Source organism: Lepidochelys kempii, chromosome 14 (assembly GCF_965140285.1).
Source record: "Lepidochelys kempii isolate rLepKem1 chromosome 14, rLepKem1.hap1, whole genome shotgun sequence".
Lineage (NCBI taxonomy): Eukaryota > Metazoa > Chordata > Testudines > Cheloniidae > Lepidochelys > Lepidochelys kempii.
This window is the reverse complement of record NC_136393.1, coordinates 14646816-14662825: the sequence shown is the minus strand read 5'-3', so window position 1 is coordinate 14662825 and position 16010 is coordinate 14646816. Positions and strand designations below refer to the sequence as shown.

Sequence of the window (16010 nt, the reverse complement as noted above, 5' to 3'; positions counted from 1 at the left end):
GAGGCTGGCGGTTGAAATGAAGAGTAAACAGGAGGGGAAGAATTTTTTAAATTGCATTGGTGTTGAAAGAGCCGTTGATAATCATTTCCGGGTTGTCTAAGGCGGGGTGGGAGGAGAGTGCGGGAGAGTCCTTCCGGGGCCACTGGGCTATGATTGGTTGGCGTCGGACGGGGTTTCCGGAGGTTGCCTAGCAGGAGGGTGCTGGTGGTTGCGGTCGCTGAAGGTGAGACCAACCCGGGTGGTTTGGGTTGGGACGGAGACCCCGCCGCGGGCGGGCTCAGCCCAGCAAGGTGATGTCTCCAGCTGGCCTTGCGCGGGGAGGGGAGTGGTGAGGCGGGCGGGGATCCCTATGGTCCGCTAACGGTGGGGGCGGCATCCTCCTCCTCGCAGCGGGCGCTCGCATCCCGTCACCTCCCCCGTGCTATGCCGGGTTATGGGGGACGCGTGCCTGGGGGGGAGGGGTGAGTCGAGGAGCAATTTCTCCCCCGAGTCTAACCTCCGATGATGTCCTAGCTTGGCGTTAGAGGTGACTTCGTGGGGCTGGACTTGGTGGTCTGTTGTGGCCCCTTCCAGCCCTTGGTCTGTATAATAATTCTGTTAAATCAATGTAGGGATCAGGAACAATCCAAGTTCCCATACCAAGAGCAGGGTGATGTCTGGAGCCTGACTCTGTGGCTAGGTAACCACACATGGGTGGTTATAATTCCAGTAACTGGGTGGAGTAGCCTTTACTTCGTCTTAAACAGTTTGATAGCGTTGCTGGGTGCTGCCATGATCCACTCTGGGGATGAATGCATTTGAGTCCTGTTGAAATGAACTCTGTATATCTTATCTAGGTAAGCGAAGTACTGAGGTGCTCAGTTATTGCTTGTAAAGTGCTTCCCTCTTCTCAGCAACATAAGGAATGTGAAGTGTTGTTATAAGCATTACTCTTGGTATGCTAGTTAGTAGAATGAGTGCAATTGCAACAAAGAGATAGCTGAAGTGAAGTTTCAGTTGATGAAATACCCAGACTTTTACATTGATAAAAATAAACGTGCCTGTTCTTCAGAATTCCTCTTAAAATTTAAGTTTCTCTGCTGTTTTATTTTTCTAGAACACAAAAATGGCAGGTCGAAGGGCTACTCTGAAAGCGATTGACTGGATGGCATTTGCAGAGAGAGTGCCTCCCAATCAGAGAGCTATGTTTAATGCCCTGAAAACACGCAGCGATGCACTTTCAGCCAAGTGAGTATATTTCAGTGTGAAAAGGTTGCTCTGGTGAGAAGGCAGTGGCATTAGCAATTCATCACTGGCAGTCGGTGTGTAAAGTGGCATTCTCATAACTGTGTGCCTGCCATAAGGATGTTAAAATGAGTCTTAATTCCTCACGATAAAGCCTGCCTTTTTTTTTTTTTTTTTACAGCCAAATTCTGCTCTTTCTTGATCTTCTCCATAGTGCTACAGTCAACTATAATGTTAGTGGGAGTTCTGAGAGAGGTTACATTTGGTCTGATCAAAAAAGTCTTTTAAAAAGTGTTCGATTAGCAAGATTTGGCAGCAATAAACAATAGTGAATCCTATTGGACATTAGATTTGCTATTGCTTGATGCACATGTTGTTTGCCATGGCAGCTAAGACTTTGGCCTACACTTAAAATTTATACCTGCATTGCTGTGTCATTCAGGCATGTGAAAAATACACCACCCCCAATGACATAGCTAGGCTGACAAAACTCTCAGTGTAGATACAGCTATGCTGACTGAAGAGGCCTTTTGTCAGCATTGCTAGCATCGCTGTGGGAGGTGTGTTCCTACGCTGGCAAAAAAACCTTCTTTTGTTTGTGTACATTGTGTTTACACTGGGCTATGCCAGAAGTGTTGTGCCCACACAGGTTCTGTAGTGCTAGGTGGCGAGTTCTATGGTCCCCCTCCCTCCGCACCCCTTCCTGTCCCCAAACTTCATCCCAGAGCCTGCAGCCCCCACCCCCTCCTGCACACCCACCCCCTATTCCAGCCCGGAGCCTGCACCCAGCACCCAAACTCCATCCTAGAACTTGCACCCCCGCCCCGTTCCCACACACCCTCTCCAGCCCCCAAACTGCCTCCCAGAGCCTTAGGCAGATGGGGGGCAGAGTTTGGGGGGGCAGGCTCTGGGTGTTCTGGGCACCACCAACATTTCTACAAACTGCTGCCCCTCTCTGTAGTGTAGATACAGCTAAAATACCATTGCTTTTTTTTTTTTTTTAAACCCTTTGTCGGCCTTACAAAACTATAATGAAAACTAACCATCCCATTCACAAACTCTCCTTGCCTGCTTGTTCATGATGAAAAAACTGAGAGTATTGTACTTGCCAATCCACCAAAGTGCGCGCGTGTGTGTGTGTGTGGGGGGAAGCAAATGTAGGCATGTAGAATTTTGTGTGGCTGCTTTATTGCCTTTCCATGTTAATGATGAGTCTGAAAATATTGGCAACTAAAATTAGCATAGTTGCTACCCTGGGGCCTGATGATGGGCGGGGCAATGGAGACTGCAGAGTTGCTCGGTGTGGAACTCGCTATCAGCTGTTCTGCTCCACCTGTACAGGTTGACCTCCTTGCCAGAGAAGCCCCCCGCTATTGACTGGGTTTATTACAAGACTGCAGTTGCTAAGGCTGGCATGGTGGATGAGTTTGAAAAGAAGGTGAGATTCTCGTCCTCAATTAGATGTTGCTGCTGATTTGAAATCCAAGTGGAGACTGCTCATATCTGATGTACAAGACACAGAACTCTGAACTTTTGCTCTAGCAGGCTGGTAGGTGAGATTATTAGGAGGTATTGGCCCAGATCCTGTGCTGTGGTGTGCAGCTGCTTTGCATCACACTGCTAGCACAAAGCAGCCCAAAAGCTAGCATAACTAAAAATAGGAAGGGTCATTTTAGAGGAGGGGGATCCTCCAGTGGTATAAAGCTAATGCTTTTTCTCTTGCAGCCTGCATAGGTTTTCCTGGCTGTAGGTGTAGAAGTGGCCAGAGGAAAGAGTATATGGTCAGAATTTCCCTATTCTCTGCTGATTCCCAACTGCTGTATTAGCCTCTTGAGACTTTTAGTAGTCTGCATAATTTAGAGCAGTGTGATGTATGCTCTGATACTTGCCTGCATGCAGCTGGTCCAGTATCAGGAGTGAAAAGGGCCACCTTTGTACACCTCCATTACATTCTGAGCTGTGCTGTGTTCTCCTTGGCTGTAGCCAAGGACCTGGTCCAGAAGCCTACTGGAGTAAAATTTTGCAAATACTATTGAATCACGTGTGATGGCTTGAGAAATAACTCTGTGCTGTCTGGGGAGAGACTGTTCAAACATCCCTTCAACCCTTGCCACTGAAGGGCAGGAAGTAAAAAGCACTGTTAACACCCCGAAGTGGCGTGGTAATAACAATAATCCTTTGAAGTGGATGTTAACCTTTTTTTATAAATGGGCATTGGGTAAATAATCAATAATCACACAGGGGATTGGTGTCCGAGCTGGAATTAGAATGTAGCAGTTCTTCGCTCCTGGTCCTATGCTCAGTCCATAAGGACCCACTGACCTTTAGAGGAATTCGGGAGCTTCTTTTACATCTGTATAACATGACTTGGTTTGTGGGACAAGATAGTAACCCTTTGGCATTAGATTGTTGGTGCTGTATGGAAGCATTAACATGTTTTGGCTTTGTACAAGACTACGACAGTGACAATGCAGTGCTGAGTATGTTATGTACATATGAGAGCCAGCTAACGCTATTTGTGAAGCTGGCATCAAGTTGAGTTGATTGGTGACCTACTACAGGAAGCCAGTTCACTTGGAAGGGTCTGAGAGTGTTTTTGGGGAGACCAAAGAGCACTAGTCTGGCTACTGGGGAAATATTAGCTCTGGGAGCATGCAGAGCTTTTAATAGTATTGAGAGGCAACACGTTTAGAATTTATTTTTTGAATTTACAGTACAGTGCACTAAAGGTTCCTGAGCCTGTGGACACACAAACAGACAAGATAACTGCCCAGGAACAGGAAGCTGTAAGTATTTAAAAAATCTTCCCTGCCACATAGTTTCTCTTTAATCTTTGTAGTGGTGTAGAATAATTCTGACTTGGAGTCTGCTGGTGGATAGTTGTGCTGAGGTACAGGAGCTGCAAGTCTGGGTTTGTGCATATAGGCATCTTTTGAGCATGAATAGGTTCTCTCTACCTATACATGGCCACACTTGGGGATTTAGAGTCTGGAACTGGATTGCAGTTCAGCTTGCTCTTCTGGTGTAATAAACTTGAAATTAGTGTAAGACAAAGGCAGCCAAACTCTGATCAACTGAGGAGCATATTGGCATCTTGTCAGCAGCCCAAAGGATGCACCTAAATTGCATAAAATAGGCCTGACTCCTTTTTAATGTGCAGTTGGAGTTCTTGGAGACTGCAGCGGTCAAGATGGAGCATTGCACAGTGTCACTTCAATTCTGTGGGTTCCTCCTCTGTCTGAAAGAGGAGGGTGGGTGTAACAAACTCCAGGGGTTGTACTCAGGTCATTGATGTTGTCTTTAGCCAGAGAATTTGTCAGCCTCAAGCTCCTTGTGGCTTCCTCTGTTACAGAATGTGTCTGCTTAAAAACTTCTAGATCACTAGAGTCTTGTAAACCCGCTGTTCAAAACAAGTTTGAACAAAGTGGCTTATATTAATTTTTTTAACACTTAGCAGCAGAGGCTGAAGCCTATGGCTTTGGGAGTTTACCTGACTTCAGATTCTCACTGCAATCCCTTTAAAAAGTGTTTGAATCTACATCCTAACCGATCAGTGCAACAAAGAATGGTAACTTCAAACCTCTCTCCATCTTTGCAGGCTTTGGGGGGGCAAAATCACTTGTCTAGAAAATTACTTAGTAAGTGTTACTTGTAACAACTACTGATAACTAGCTTTTTTCTGTTGTAATAAAAAAACAATCTATTTCTTCAGTTTCTTTTGTGCTTTTGAAAATACTTTGGGGAAATGATTAAACTGCTTATGCACTTAGTCAATTTCTCTCTTATATCTCACATAGCAACAGGGGACAGAGAACTTGTATTAGAAAACAAACAGTTATTGTAAACCCACAAAAATGGCAAGGAGAATCAGGGGCAGATAAAGGGCTTGACATTACTTTTACCTGTTTTATTTAAAGCAGATGCTATTTTAAAGTCAGTGTCTCTTTAAGGAAGAGATAAGACGAGAATGGTGACTCCCTTTCCCTGGCTAAAGTGAAATGGGATGAGAGTCACAGCTTCACTGCAGGAAACAATCTAGGATTAATGTGCTCACCAAATCCTTTGTTGTCTTGCAGGCTAAGAGTGCTGCTGAGTATGTGCAGGCCTCTAAATCCCGCATTGTCCAGTATGAGAAACAGGTAAGTTTGATGGGTTCTACCCTGTGAATTTCATGTTTAAGGCAGCTTGGTATGAAACCTTGTTTTAATTTTCTAATTGTACATCTAGTTTAATTTGAATGCTGGCTTACATCTGACTTTAACATTTTCTTGTCTCTCCTCCCACTTCAAGCTTGAGAAGTTCAGAACCATGATTCCATTTGATCAGATGACATTTGAGGACTTGAATGAGGTCTTCCCTGAAACCAAATTGGACAAGGAGAAATATCCATACTGGCCACACAAACCTATTGAAGACCTGTAAATCTGTCCAAAAGCAGTTTCTAGTGACTGTCAAAGTCTCTAGAATCTTTTAAATAAAGTAATTGTAGAGGGCTTCACAAAAGTGTCTTTGTCTTGATCTCAAAACTAAACATTAAATCCACTAGGAGTTTTTGGATTTTTTTAAGTGGGTGATGAATGCTGTGAAGTAAGCAGGCAATTGGTTTTGGAGGCTCTGCACTCTTTACAGGGTGGGGATAGTTCCTGAAGGAGGACAGGATTGAGTCTTCCAAGCAGGATGCCAAGCTTAGTGTTTGTAGAATACTCTCCCTGTTCTTGCCGTTCAGATTAAACTTAAGGTTGTTCGGGTGACTGAGATAACAGTTCAGCGAACCAAATGAGCAGCCCATTATAAATTTCATCGTTTTTCTGTATTACAAGCACAAGCATTTCTCTAAAAAGAAAAGGAGGACTTGTGGCACCTTAGAGACTAACCAATTTATTTGAGCATCAGCTTTCGTGAGCTACAGCTCAGTATGCATCCGATGAAGTGGGCTGTAGCTCACGAAAGCTCATGCTCAAATAAATTGGTTAGTCTCTAAGGTGCCACAAGTCCTCCTTTTCTTTTTGCGAATACAGACTAACTCGGCTGTTACTCTGAAACAAGCATTTCTCTGTAACCTGTCCATGATACGCTCATTGGACCTGGTTAATGGTAGCCTGGACTCCTGTCACAGTTGGAGGAGCCTGTCTCATCCCATCAAGACCAGCACTAATCTAGTCCATTGTGTTATTTCATCTTTGCTTTGTTCCCCCCAGATCTCCATGTGTAGTTCAGCACTTTTGAGAGGTACAGCTAAGATGACTTACACCTACTCCAAAAATTCCCTGTCAGCTGGAACATTAGTTCCATGAATGTATTTTATTCACGTAACTTATTTGCTGATGGGATGCCCTAGGTGTACACATTGCTTTACAAAGCACATGCAAGAACAAGGATCCTGCCCTGCAGAGCTTGCACTGTTATTCAGACATGCAGTATACAGCTTAATTCAAGCATAAATAGCAGGAAAACCTTCTTAGGGAGGTGGTTGAAGCAAGTATTAGAAAAGGCAATTAGCCCACATTTAACCACTCCATTGTACAATAATAATGATGATAAACAGTCGTGATAAAAGCAAATGACTGCAGAAAAACATCTTCTCCAGAGCTGACTCATATGCCTGTAGCTCTGCCTGGGTCCCAATTCGCTGCCCTTCCTCATTGATTCTTCCCGTAAGCATGGGTAGTTCTATATTTCCCTTTCCAAGTGGGTTTGAATCCCTCCTCTCCTCTTGTCCCACGGCCATCTCAGTCAGCGAATCTCCTACAATGGGCAGAACAGCAGCCAAAAGTAAATATACATAAGGGTAAATTGTGGACAAGAGCTGAGGCCTGCATGATGCTAAACTTCACCTTATTTGCTTGATAGTTTTTATTAAAATTTCATACATTTTTCCATCAGAAAATCTCAGGGACTGTTCTTGCTGAATGGGCTTGTGGGGCTGGCCAGAGTTGGAGGACTCTGCGTGGGGCTAGGTTTACAGCTGAGCCTTCATAAATAACAAATGTGCAGCTCTTTTGTGTGTGTGTGTATGTAAATATATTTCATTAGTATAATATATGCACCTTGATGACATTGAGAGGTAAGTGTCTTAACTGTGTGTGAATGTATAATCAAATGTGGCCTGAAACACAATGGACTTGGGTTCTAAGCCTGCTAGCATGATTGATTTCCAGAGATAAGGGGCTCCATACTGACAGAACCCTGACACTGGATACGGATATTCAAATGCAGGTAACCAAACACCAACCCTGCTTGCTTAGGAGCTTTCTGGATGATGTTCTATCTTGCTCGTGGCATCTCAGCAGTTTCATAGCCTTGAGGAAAGGGTGGAGGGGTTTCTTCTTCAGCTGCATTAATAGGCAGGTCTCCAATACACCCATAATCATTAGGACAAAGACACCTATGAAAAACATCACTGCAAAACAAGACAAAGACAATGTGCTTGATAAACTCTCTGCCTTTCCTTCCTCTAGATCCATGGTTCTTTCTACTGTGGGCTTCTGTTCATAGAAGAAATATAGTGCCCCAATTCCAGAAACTGCTCTGAATAGGGACTTATAGTATTACAGCTCTACTGCAGTGGCTACGTGTTCCTCTTCTTACTATCTCTGAATAGGTGGCATGTTTGTATTCTGCTCTCTTCCTTACATCCAGTGCATGTCGAATATAAAGTGACTTTTACTCAATAAAGACAAGTACCTATTATGGGTGGGTCATCAGAAGAAGTGGGAAGAATGTCCTTAAGAATCAGAGCTAACATAGACTCTCCAATGATGAGTGACAGCTGGAAGCTGATCTTGTCCCCAAAAGAGCTGGCACTGAACAAAATAATCATATCCAGTAAGTAGAGAGCACATGTTGGGAAGATAAGGTTCAAAACGTATAAAATGGGTCGTCTTTTCATGGAGATCTGGAGGGAACAAGGCAAACATGAAATAACAGAATGGCCTGGATTAGTGCTGGTTTTGATGGGATAAGACAGATGCCTCTAACTGTGAAGATAAGAATGGTCGTAGTGGGTCAGACCAAAGGACCATCTAGCCCCCCATATCCTGTCTTCTGACAGTGACCAGTGCCAGGTGCCCCAGAGGGAATGAACAGAACAGGTAATCAAGTGATCCATCCCCTGTTGCCCATTCCCAGCTTCTGGCAAACAGAGGCTAGGGACACCATCCCTGCCCATCCTGGCTAATAGCCATTGATGGACCTATTCTACATTAACTTATCTATTTTTTTTAACTGTGTTATGGTCTTGGCCTTCACAACATCCCCTGGCAAGGAGTTTTTCACAGGTTGACTGTGCGCTGTGTGAAAAAATACTTCCTCTTGTTTGTTTTAAACCTGCTGTTTCATTGGGTGACCCCTAGTTCTTGTTATGAGAAGGAGTAAAGAACACTTCCTAATTTACTTTCTCCACACCAGTCATGGTTTTATAGACCTGTATCATATTCCCCCCTTAGTCGTCTCTTTTCCAAACTGGAAAGTCCCAGCCTTATTAATCTCTCCCCACATGGAAGCCGTTCCATGCCCCTAATCATTTTGTTGCCCTCCTCTGAACCTTTTCCAATTCCAATATATCTTTTTTGAGATGGAGCGACCACATCTTCATGCAGTATTTAAGACAGAGGTGAGCAAACTACGGCCCATGGGACAATCCTGCCCGGCCCTTGAGCTCCCAGCCGGGGAGGCTAGTTCCTGGCCCCTCTCCGGCTCGCCCCTCTTCCCCCGCAGTCTCAGCTCGCAGTGCTGCCAGCGTGGGAGGGGGCTGCACTGCAGGGGAGAGCAGGAAGGGAGGCTCACCTGCAGCCACAGGGGAGCAGGCGGGTGGCGAGGGCGAAGCATCTGGGCCAACTGCCACTTCTCTCCGACTGTGTGGCTGCCCCTGCTCCTCCTGAGTCCTCCGCCCATGTTTGCAGGGCTGCGTTCTGAAAGGGGCTTTAGAGGGGGGCCTGTCAGGGGGTGGGGGTGTGGATCGGGGTCAGGGAAGTCAGGGGATGGAGCAAGGGGGGTTGGATGGGGGTGGGGTCCTGGGGGAGTGGTTAGGGGCAGGGGGTCCCAGGAGTTGGTGGTCAGGGGACAAGGAGTTGGGGGGGTTGGATGGGTCAGGGTTCTGAGGGGGGCAGTCAGGGGGTGGGAAGTGGGACAGGATGGATAGGGTTAGGGTTTGGGGAGGCACAGCCTTCCCTACCCGGCCCTCTATACCGTTTTGGAACCCCGATGTGGCCCTCAGGCCAAAAAGTTTGCCCACTCCTGATTTAAGATGTGGGCAAACCATGGATTTATATAGAGGCAATATGATATTTTCTGTCTTGTCTTATCTATCCCTCGCTTAATGATTTCCCAACATTCTGTTCGCTTTTTGAACTGCTGATGCCCATTGAATGGATGTTTTCAGAGAACTATCCACAATGACTCCAAGATCTTTCTTGAGTGGTAACAGCTAATTTAGACCCCATCATTTTATATGTATAATTGGGATTGTTTTCCAATGTGCATTACTTTGCATTTATCAACATTGAATTTCATCTGCCATTTTGTTGCCCAGTCACCCTGTTTTGTGAGATCCTTTTCTAGTTCTTTGAACTCTGCTTGGAACTTAACTATCTTGAGTAGTTGGTATCATCTGCAAATTTTGCCACCTCACTGTTTACCCCTTTTTTCAGATCATATATGAATATGTTGAATAGGACTGGTCTCAGTACAGATTCCTGGGGGACACCTCAATTTACCTCTCTCCATTCTGAAAACTGACCCTTTATTCCTAACCTTTGTGTCCTATCTTTTAACCAGTTACTAGTCCATGAGGGGACCTTCCCTCTTATCCCATGACAGCTTAACTCTCTAACTGTGGTTGGAATCCAGGCTACCACTATCAACTCAAAGGAGGGAACAGGCCCCAGTGGGCTTCCCACCCTCTAGCGCAGCCCAAGTTTCAAATGCCAGCCTTTAAACACTTGCCCTCATCCTGTCCCCGGCTTTCTTTCCTTCCTTGCTTACCTTCATTTCCTCCTTGCTAACCCCAACTTCCCCTCCGCTCATAGTCTGACCCTTCTTCCACCTGTCCTGTTAGCTCTTCCTTACCTGCCCATCTCTTTCTACCACCTACTTCCAGCCACTTCACCTAACCCCCTTTGCCCTCATTTTGGGTCGAGCCCTTTGTTCTTCTCTTGCTCCACTCTTGCTATTTTCCTGCTGGTATTCTCTGTATGAATATTCATGCACATGTGCCCATTGAATACCTATGCCCTCACATGTCTGTTTTTTTTCTTCTACTCCCCTAAACACACACGCTAAAACTGGAGCGGACAAAAAGGTCCATCTAGTGCAGTGAGCTGTCTTAGAGTGGCCTATAGTAGATCTCACAGGAAGAGGAAACTGCCTTAGACCACATCCTCAGCTGGTATAAATCAGGGTAGCTCCATTGATGTCAGTGGAGCTATAGCAGTTTGTACCTACTGAGGATCTGGCCCCAGGATTGTGGTGTTCTATAGCATGAAAATATGTTTTTGTTACCAGCTATGAAGGAATCCAGTGACTTGCCAGCATTAGTGTCTGACCCCATATGCTCCTATGAGAGCTGTACTGTAAAGCATGATCTGGCTTTGGTTCCACACTCTTTTTGGCATTGTCTCCTGCACTGTTAGGTGAGAGATGCTAGGAATGTGGCAGTGGAACTAGCATGAGTTGTCTTGGGCACATGTGCTTCTGGATTTGTGAGACTGCTGTAGTTCTCCCATTTAGACATGGGAGTTATGTATTTCCCCCATGAACTCCTTGTAGAATGCAGCACTTGGCATGAGCAGCAAATTGAGCTCTTTCTTGATTTAGCTCAACAGATCTACATTGTAGGGTTCAGGCAGGCCTGGCACAATACTCTGACCCTGCAGAGGTGCCACATTCCGAGACCTCCATTTAGAGGTACAGTAAGTAACTTTCATTTTTATCAGATCATTGTGTTTTGAGATTTTAAACTCTCACAAAGTTGCTAACGTAGCAATACTAAGCCTTGGACATAAGTAAATAATCTGTATCTTGCTGGACCTTTTGTTAAAATACCTATAGTTTATAAAGCTCTTTGCCTGGTGAGGGAAATGTGCATTTGTAATTGTGGGGGTTAGTCCTTTAAAGATGACTAGATTTTGCTTGGGTTGTGTTTTTAGTTTTTGTAGGTGAGCCCTGATGTTCTGAAGGGTGTGTTTTTGATAAGTCAATGAATGAATGAAATATATAGTGTGTGAAAGACACTGATGATGCAATACCTCATAGGTGATCACAGCAAACTCCTCCTCCTCCAATGACTCTGTGTGTTGTATGATGTTTATGTTCATGAACTTCCATTCTCCATTGGTCAGGTGATAAAGTTGGCTTTGTTTATTCGCCTCTTCTGTTGTCTGACTGGACAGGAGTATAATGTCTGTTTCTGTTTGAAGAAAGAAAATGAGGACAGAGTGGTTTAAAGGTGGTTCCTTTCTCAGTGCAGGGAGTTCAGATCTGCTGCCATAGTCCAGGTGTGTATTCAGAAGAAGGGAAGAGAAGGTTAAGATCCCCCTGGTGGGAAAATTATATCTCTTGCCCAAAACAGAACTAGTCATGTACTTGGAGCTTGATTCTTACTCCAGGATAAACTGGCAATAACTTCATTGAAATCAATGGACTTATATCAGTCTGAGATCAGAATCTGGCCCAGTGGTCACTGCTTAAATGGGAACAAATGTCTGCTGACAGTAGGAGTTTCATAACTCCATTGGTCTTGGATACTTGGTTGAATTCTGTCTCCCATCTTATGGCCTGGATCCAAATCCTATTGAAGTCAGTGGGAGTCTTTCCACTGACTTCAGTGAGCTTTAGATCAAGCATTTGGAGGAGCAGTTGGCAGTGTCTGTCTCTTCCCTGTGCTTCCATAAATACTTAGGAGTAGCTACTATCTGGCCCTCTTCTGCACAGACTCACTATTGCAAGCACATTCCTTTAGCTACAGAAGGATGATCCTTAAGGTGGCAATTGTGCAAATGGAGCATTTTCTTGGGAAAAATATCGAGGTCTCGATACCGACATGACTAGCCCCCTTCCCTGGAATGTTTTACTCCCAGATGTGAACTGGGCGTGTTTACTACTTGCATTCCTAGCAAAGAATTTTCTCTTCCAATTGCGACTGGCTGACTTTCTGGAAGAGCTGCTTTAGCCAAACACAAGTTATTGGGCTCAATTCAGGGGTAACCGGGTGACATTTAATGGCCTGTGATACACAGAAGGTCAGATTAGATGATCTAATGATCCCTTCTGGCTTTAAAGTCTAGGAATGTCATGAAACATTTGATACCTTACTTTAACTAAGCCAATTGCTTTTCAAATGAAACTGAGTTATTAGAATATTTGTAGCTAAATAGAAACCTGTGCTATGCAAACAATAAAAGATCATGCCTGAAAATAAGTCTTGCCTCTCCATTTCTGCGACTACCATGGGGATAAAATAAGAAAGAATGCAGCAGTCCAGACCCTAGATCTCTAGCCTGGAGCTCAGAGCTCTAAGTCTGGGTCCCATCCTGCAGCCCTTTCTCAGTCATGTGATTAGTCCTCTCAACTTCAGCTGCTGGAGTTCTATTTTTAATCTAGACCCTCATGCACATTTTAAGGACTAGACCTTGCAAACTCTTATACAAGTAATCCCTACTGCAGTCAGTGGGACTAATCATTTGACTAGGATGACCACTCCTGGGAATAAAGGGTTTGCAGGGGCAGGTCCTGGATTCTTCCAGACATATATATATATATAGGAGACTCCATAGTGGGAGATCATGCTATGGCCCTGTTTTCACCTTGCGCCATAATTTTTTTTAACACAATGTACACTATTGAGTAGTGAACATAAAAATGTCAATAGTAGCTCAGACCTGTGATCCATCTAGTCCATTGTCTAACTGGGGCCAGGGGCCAGCACCAGCCAATCCAGTCTAGTTGTAAAAAAGTGAATAAGAATGGACATACCTGAATTCATAAATGAGAATATGCTCATGTTGCACGTTTGGGTGTCAAATGGAAACTGGTGCATCTCCAAGCTGCACGTTATGGTGACCTGTTGCTGTTGGGTTTTGCTAACGATGCCGTTGTGAGTGATGGACAGAAAGGGCCTGCTGAGCGATTTCTCTTCATCCACTCTGAAGGAACCAATGATTGAACAACAATGAAAAGTAAAATGACGAAACACTTGTTGCAGATCGAAGACAATATTTTATTTGCAAACTCGCTGTTAGTCTGACTTTGAATGGTCAGTGAACCTTACTACACACACAACAGGAAACAGAAGAGAAAGGATGAGTGACAGCGAGTAACAAGGGATAAGAGATTTAAAATAAACAGGAGAGGACAAAAAAGCTGTGGGAGGAGATAGGAGAGACGGGAAGAGAGAAAACAAACAGAGAAAGTCTGGGGCGAAGAGAAGGGCTGATAACCCCAATCTACACCAAGATTTGTAGTGCACCCCATTAGCGGGCTAGATGAGACAGAAAATACATTCAAGCATATATGAACCTCTTGCCCCATTGGACCAGGCACTGTTGGCCTAATTCTGATCTCACACAGCTTCCACCCCCTAACTATTGACTTCAGCTGAATTACTCCTGATTTCCACCATGTAAGTAAGAGCAGAATCAGGCCCTATGTCTTTATTTGTATCTTGTGCAGTGCTGAGCACACAGCTGCTTCTTAACAAATAATCATGAATAATTAACCATTTAGGGACAATACCAAATATCATAGTACAGTGGGCATCTCCTGGACTTCCAGAATAAAAAGTAACAGGAGCCTCTAAGATATACTGTTGGAGTCTGTCTCCTTTTGATTGGCTTCCCTGTCTGTCAGATTGTGCAGCCTATGGGAAAACTTTCTCTACTAGTGCCCCCTTGCTTCGGGACTAAAAATCCCCGTTTTATGTAATGAATGTTTTCTTACTGTAGCATGAGATCAGTTAATTGATTCTTAGCTATTTCGCACACCCCCACACACATACAATTCACCCAGCAAAACCTTTCCTTGTGTGAATAATCCTCACTCAGATGAGTTAGTCGCATTGATTTCAGTGGCTCCCATCATGTCCCTCATAATTACCCTTCTTACAGAAGCAAGTTGAAATTGGCCAAGGAGAGTCTTACTGTTCATAAATGATGATATATGGGGACCAAAATGTATCCACTGGCAGAACGAGGTTGGAAATGTTACAGAAATCCTGAGGATTCCAAGTCACAAAGACATTTTTCCACTTCTAGAGGAAAGAAAAATCACGGAATGGAAACAATTTCTGGACTCACAGCACACAGGAAATAGCTTTGATTTTACAGAAAAAAAATCTCTTACCATGGTCACTAAGAAATAGACAGTGACAGTTTGTAGCTTTTCAGTCTAGAGAAACGAAATGGGAAAGTGATTATCATGATTTCCTTAACTAAGGTAGGTACGGAGCTTGGGGGCTGTTCAGAAGGGTGTCAGAGATATGAGAAAATCAGGTCAAGCCAATAACTTACTGTTGTTGGTCTTACAAACTGGGGAGTAGATTGGGACGGTAAGATTCAATGTTTGGAAAAAATAGTTGCCTGATAGAGTACACCTCTCTATGCAAATCTGCGCTAGGAGAGGATCCAGAGCAGTAGAATGGGAGAAAAATTACAACATGGCTCAGGGAAATAGTCTTCAGACTCTGATCATAAGAACATAAGAATGACCCTACTGGGTCAGACCAAAGGTCCATCTAGCCCAGTATCCTGTCTTCCAACAGTGGCCAGTGCCAGGTGCCCCAGAGGGAATGAACAGAGCAGGTAATCATCAAGTGATCCATCCCCTGTTGCTCATTCCCAGCTTCTGACAAACAGGTTCTTGGTATATAAGGAGGGAAAAACCAAACAAGAACTGCACAAGTCCTTACTGACTCTCCCCGCTCCCCCCAACTCCACTTTGCTGTAACATCAGATAATAATGTGTGTTTCCTTCACCCAGGCTAAGCAGAGGGCGGTGTTTCCCTTGTAAGAGGTGCTTTTTATGCGTGTGCAGGAAACAGAAAAAGAAAGACATTTTGATGAAATCCAAATCAAGGATCAAGTTCCTGAGTATTTTTGGACAACTTTGCATTACTTTGGCAACACAGTGTAGCTTAACAGGTCAATTAAAAAGTGGATAAGAGGCTGCTATAGAAATGAATCTTGCCCTGGACTTTGATCTTTTAGAGCTCATTTTAATGTGACACCTGTTCAACATGTGATCACTAAAACAGTTTTAAACAACTCTCACATTTGTGCGGATGTGACAAACTATTTTACACCTGGCACCTCCAAACATTGCTCTGGATTCTACTTTCAAACCACAGCCATGAAGTCTGGAGAAGGTCAGAAGAAGACCTAAGGTTCGGGTTCTACCTTTTCAGATCAGTGACAGTAACTGGGGTTACTCCTGATTTGTGCTGGTATGAATGAGAGAAGTCATTCACTCACTTTAGGATCATCAGCTGCCTCAGCTTTTCAATCTCCACAATATTTCCTACTATACAGAATAATAAAGAGTTTGTTTCCTTACCACTGAGAGGATGGACATCAATATAAATTGTACCTCCACTTTCAACGGCTCTTCCCAATTTTCCTTGGGTATTGTATGTAGTGCGGGTGCCTTTTCAGAGGAGATATTCAGGTACTGAAGAACGTCGTCGTATTTACAGAGCTGTTCTGGGGCAGCACCTGTGGAAATAAAATGAGTCTGGTTATGTCCAAATCATTTTATCAGAGCAATACTGGGCAGGATCTCAGCATACACCACACAGC

At 44.2% G+C, this 16010-nt stretch overlaps 2 protein-coding genes across 3 annotated transcripts; one reads left to right on the top strand and one right to left on the bottom strand.

The window, feature by feature from the left end:
• The first annotated feature begins 120 nt into the window (after positions 1-120).
• ATP5PD (ATP synthase peripheral stalk subunit d) lies at positions 121-5727 on the top strand. Of its 2 annotated transcripts, none has more exons than XM_073312047.1 (6): positions 121-223; positions 1097-1227; positions 2566-2662; positions 3939-4010; positions 5301-5363; positions 5515-5727. In XM_073312047.1, exons 2-6 carry the CDS (start codon positions 1106-1108, stop codon positions 5644-5646), a joined length of 486 nt encoding a protein of 161 aa, XP_073168148.1. In that variant the 5' UTR covers positions 121-223; positions 1097-1105; the 3' UTR covers positions 5647-5727. The 2 variants fall into 2 exon arrangements, with proteins under 2 accessions (XP_073168148.1, XP_073168147.1); XM_073312046.2 differs by having other exon boundaries at positions 158-290.
• A 1003-nt stretch (positions 5728-6730) lies between these two features.
• Positions 6731-15786, bottom strand: LOC140897848 (5-hydroxytryptamine receptor 3A). Its single transcript, XM_073310985.2, has 8 exons — positions 15769-15786; positions 14560-14604; positions 14358-14467; positions 13195-13364; positions 11469-11629; positions 7909-8119; positions 7457-7624; positions 6731-6969 (listed from the first exon to the last, which is right to left on the bottom strand). The coding sequence occupies exons 1-8, from the start codon at positions 15784-15786 to the stop codon at positions 6731-6733; spliced, it is 1122 nt and encodes a 373-aa protein (XP_073167086.1).
• Between the last annotated feature and the right edge of the window lie 224 nt (positions 15787-16010).

What these genes read in the sequence shown, in the direction of transcription:
- LOC140897848 (XM_073310985.2), bottom strand. An exon ending in TTGCTGTGATCACCTATGAG is followed by an intron (nt 8,120 to 11,468) that starts GTATTGCATCAT and finishes TGTTCCCTCCAG; the next exon opens with ATCTCCATGAAAAGACGACC. An exon ending in AAAGCTCCTAAGCAAGCAGG is followed by an intron (nt 6,970 to 7,456) that starts GTTGGTGTTTGG and finishes TGCCCATTGTAG; the next exon opens with GAGATTCGCTGACTGAGATG.
- ATP5PD (XM_073312047.1), top strand. Translation starts at nt 1,106, where the DNA reads ATGGCAGGTCGAAGGGCTACTCTGAAAGCGATTGACTGGATGGCATTT. An exon ending in AGCGATGCACTTTCAGCCAA is followed by an intron (nt 1,228 to 2,565) that starts GTGAGTATATTT and finishes CCACCTGTACAG; the next exon opens with GTTGACCTCCTTGCCAGAGA. An exon ending in TGGATGAGTTTGAAAAGAAG is followed by an intron (nt 2,663 to 3,938) that starts GTGAGATTCTCG and finishes TTGAATTTACAG; the next exon opens with TACAGTGCACTAAAGGTTCC.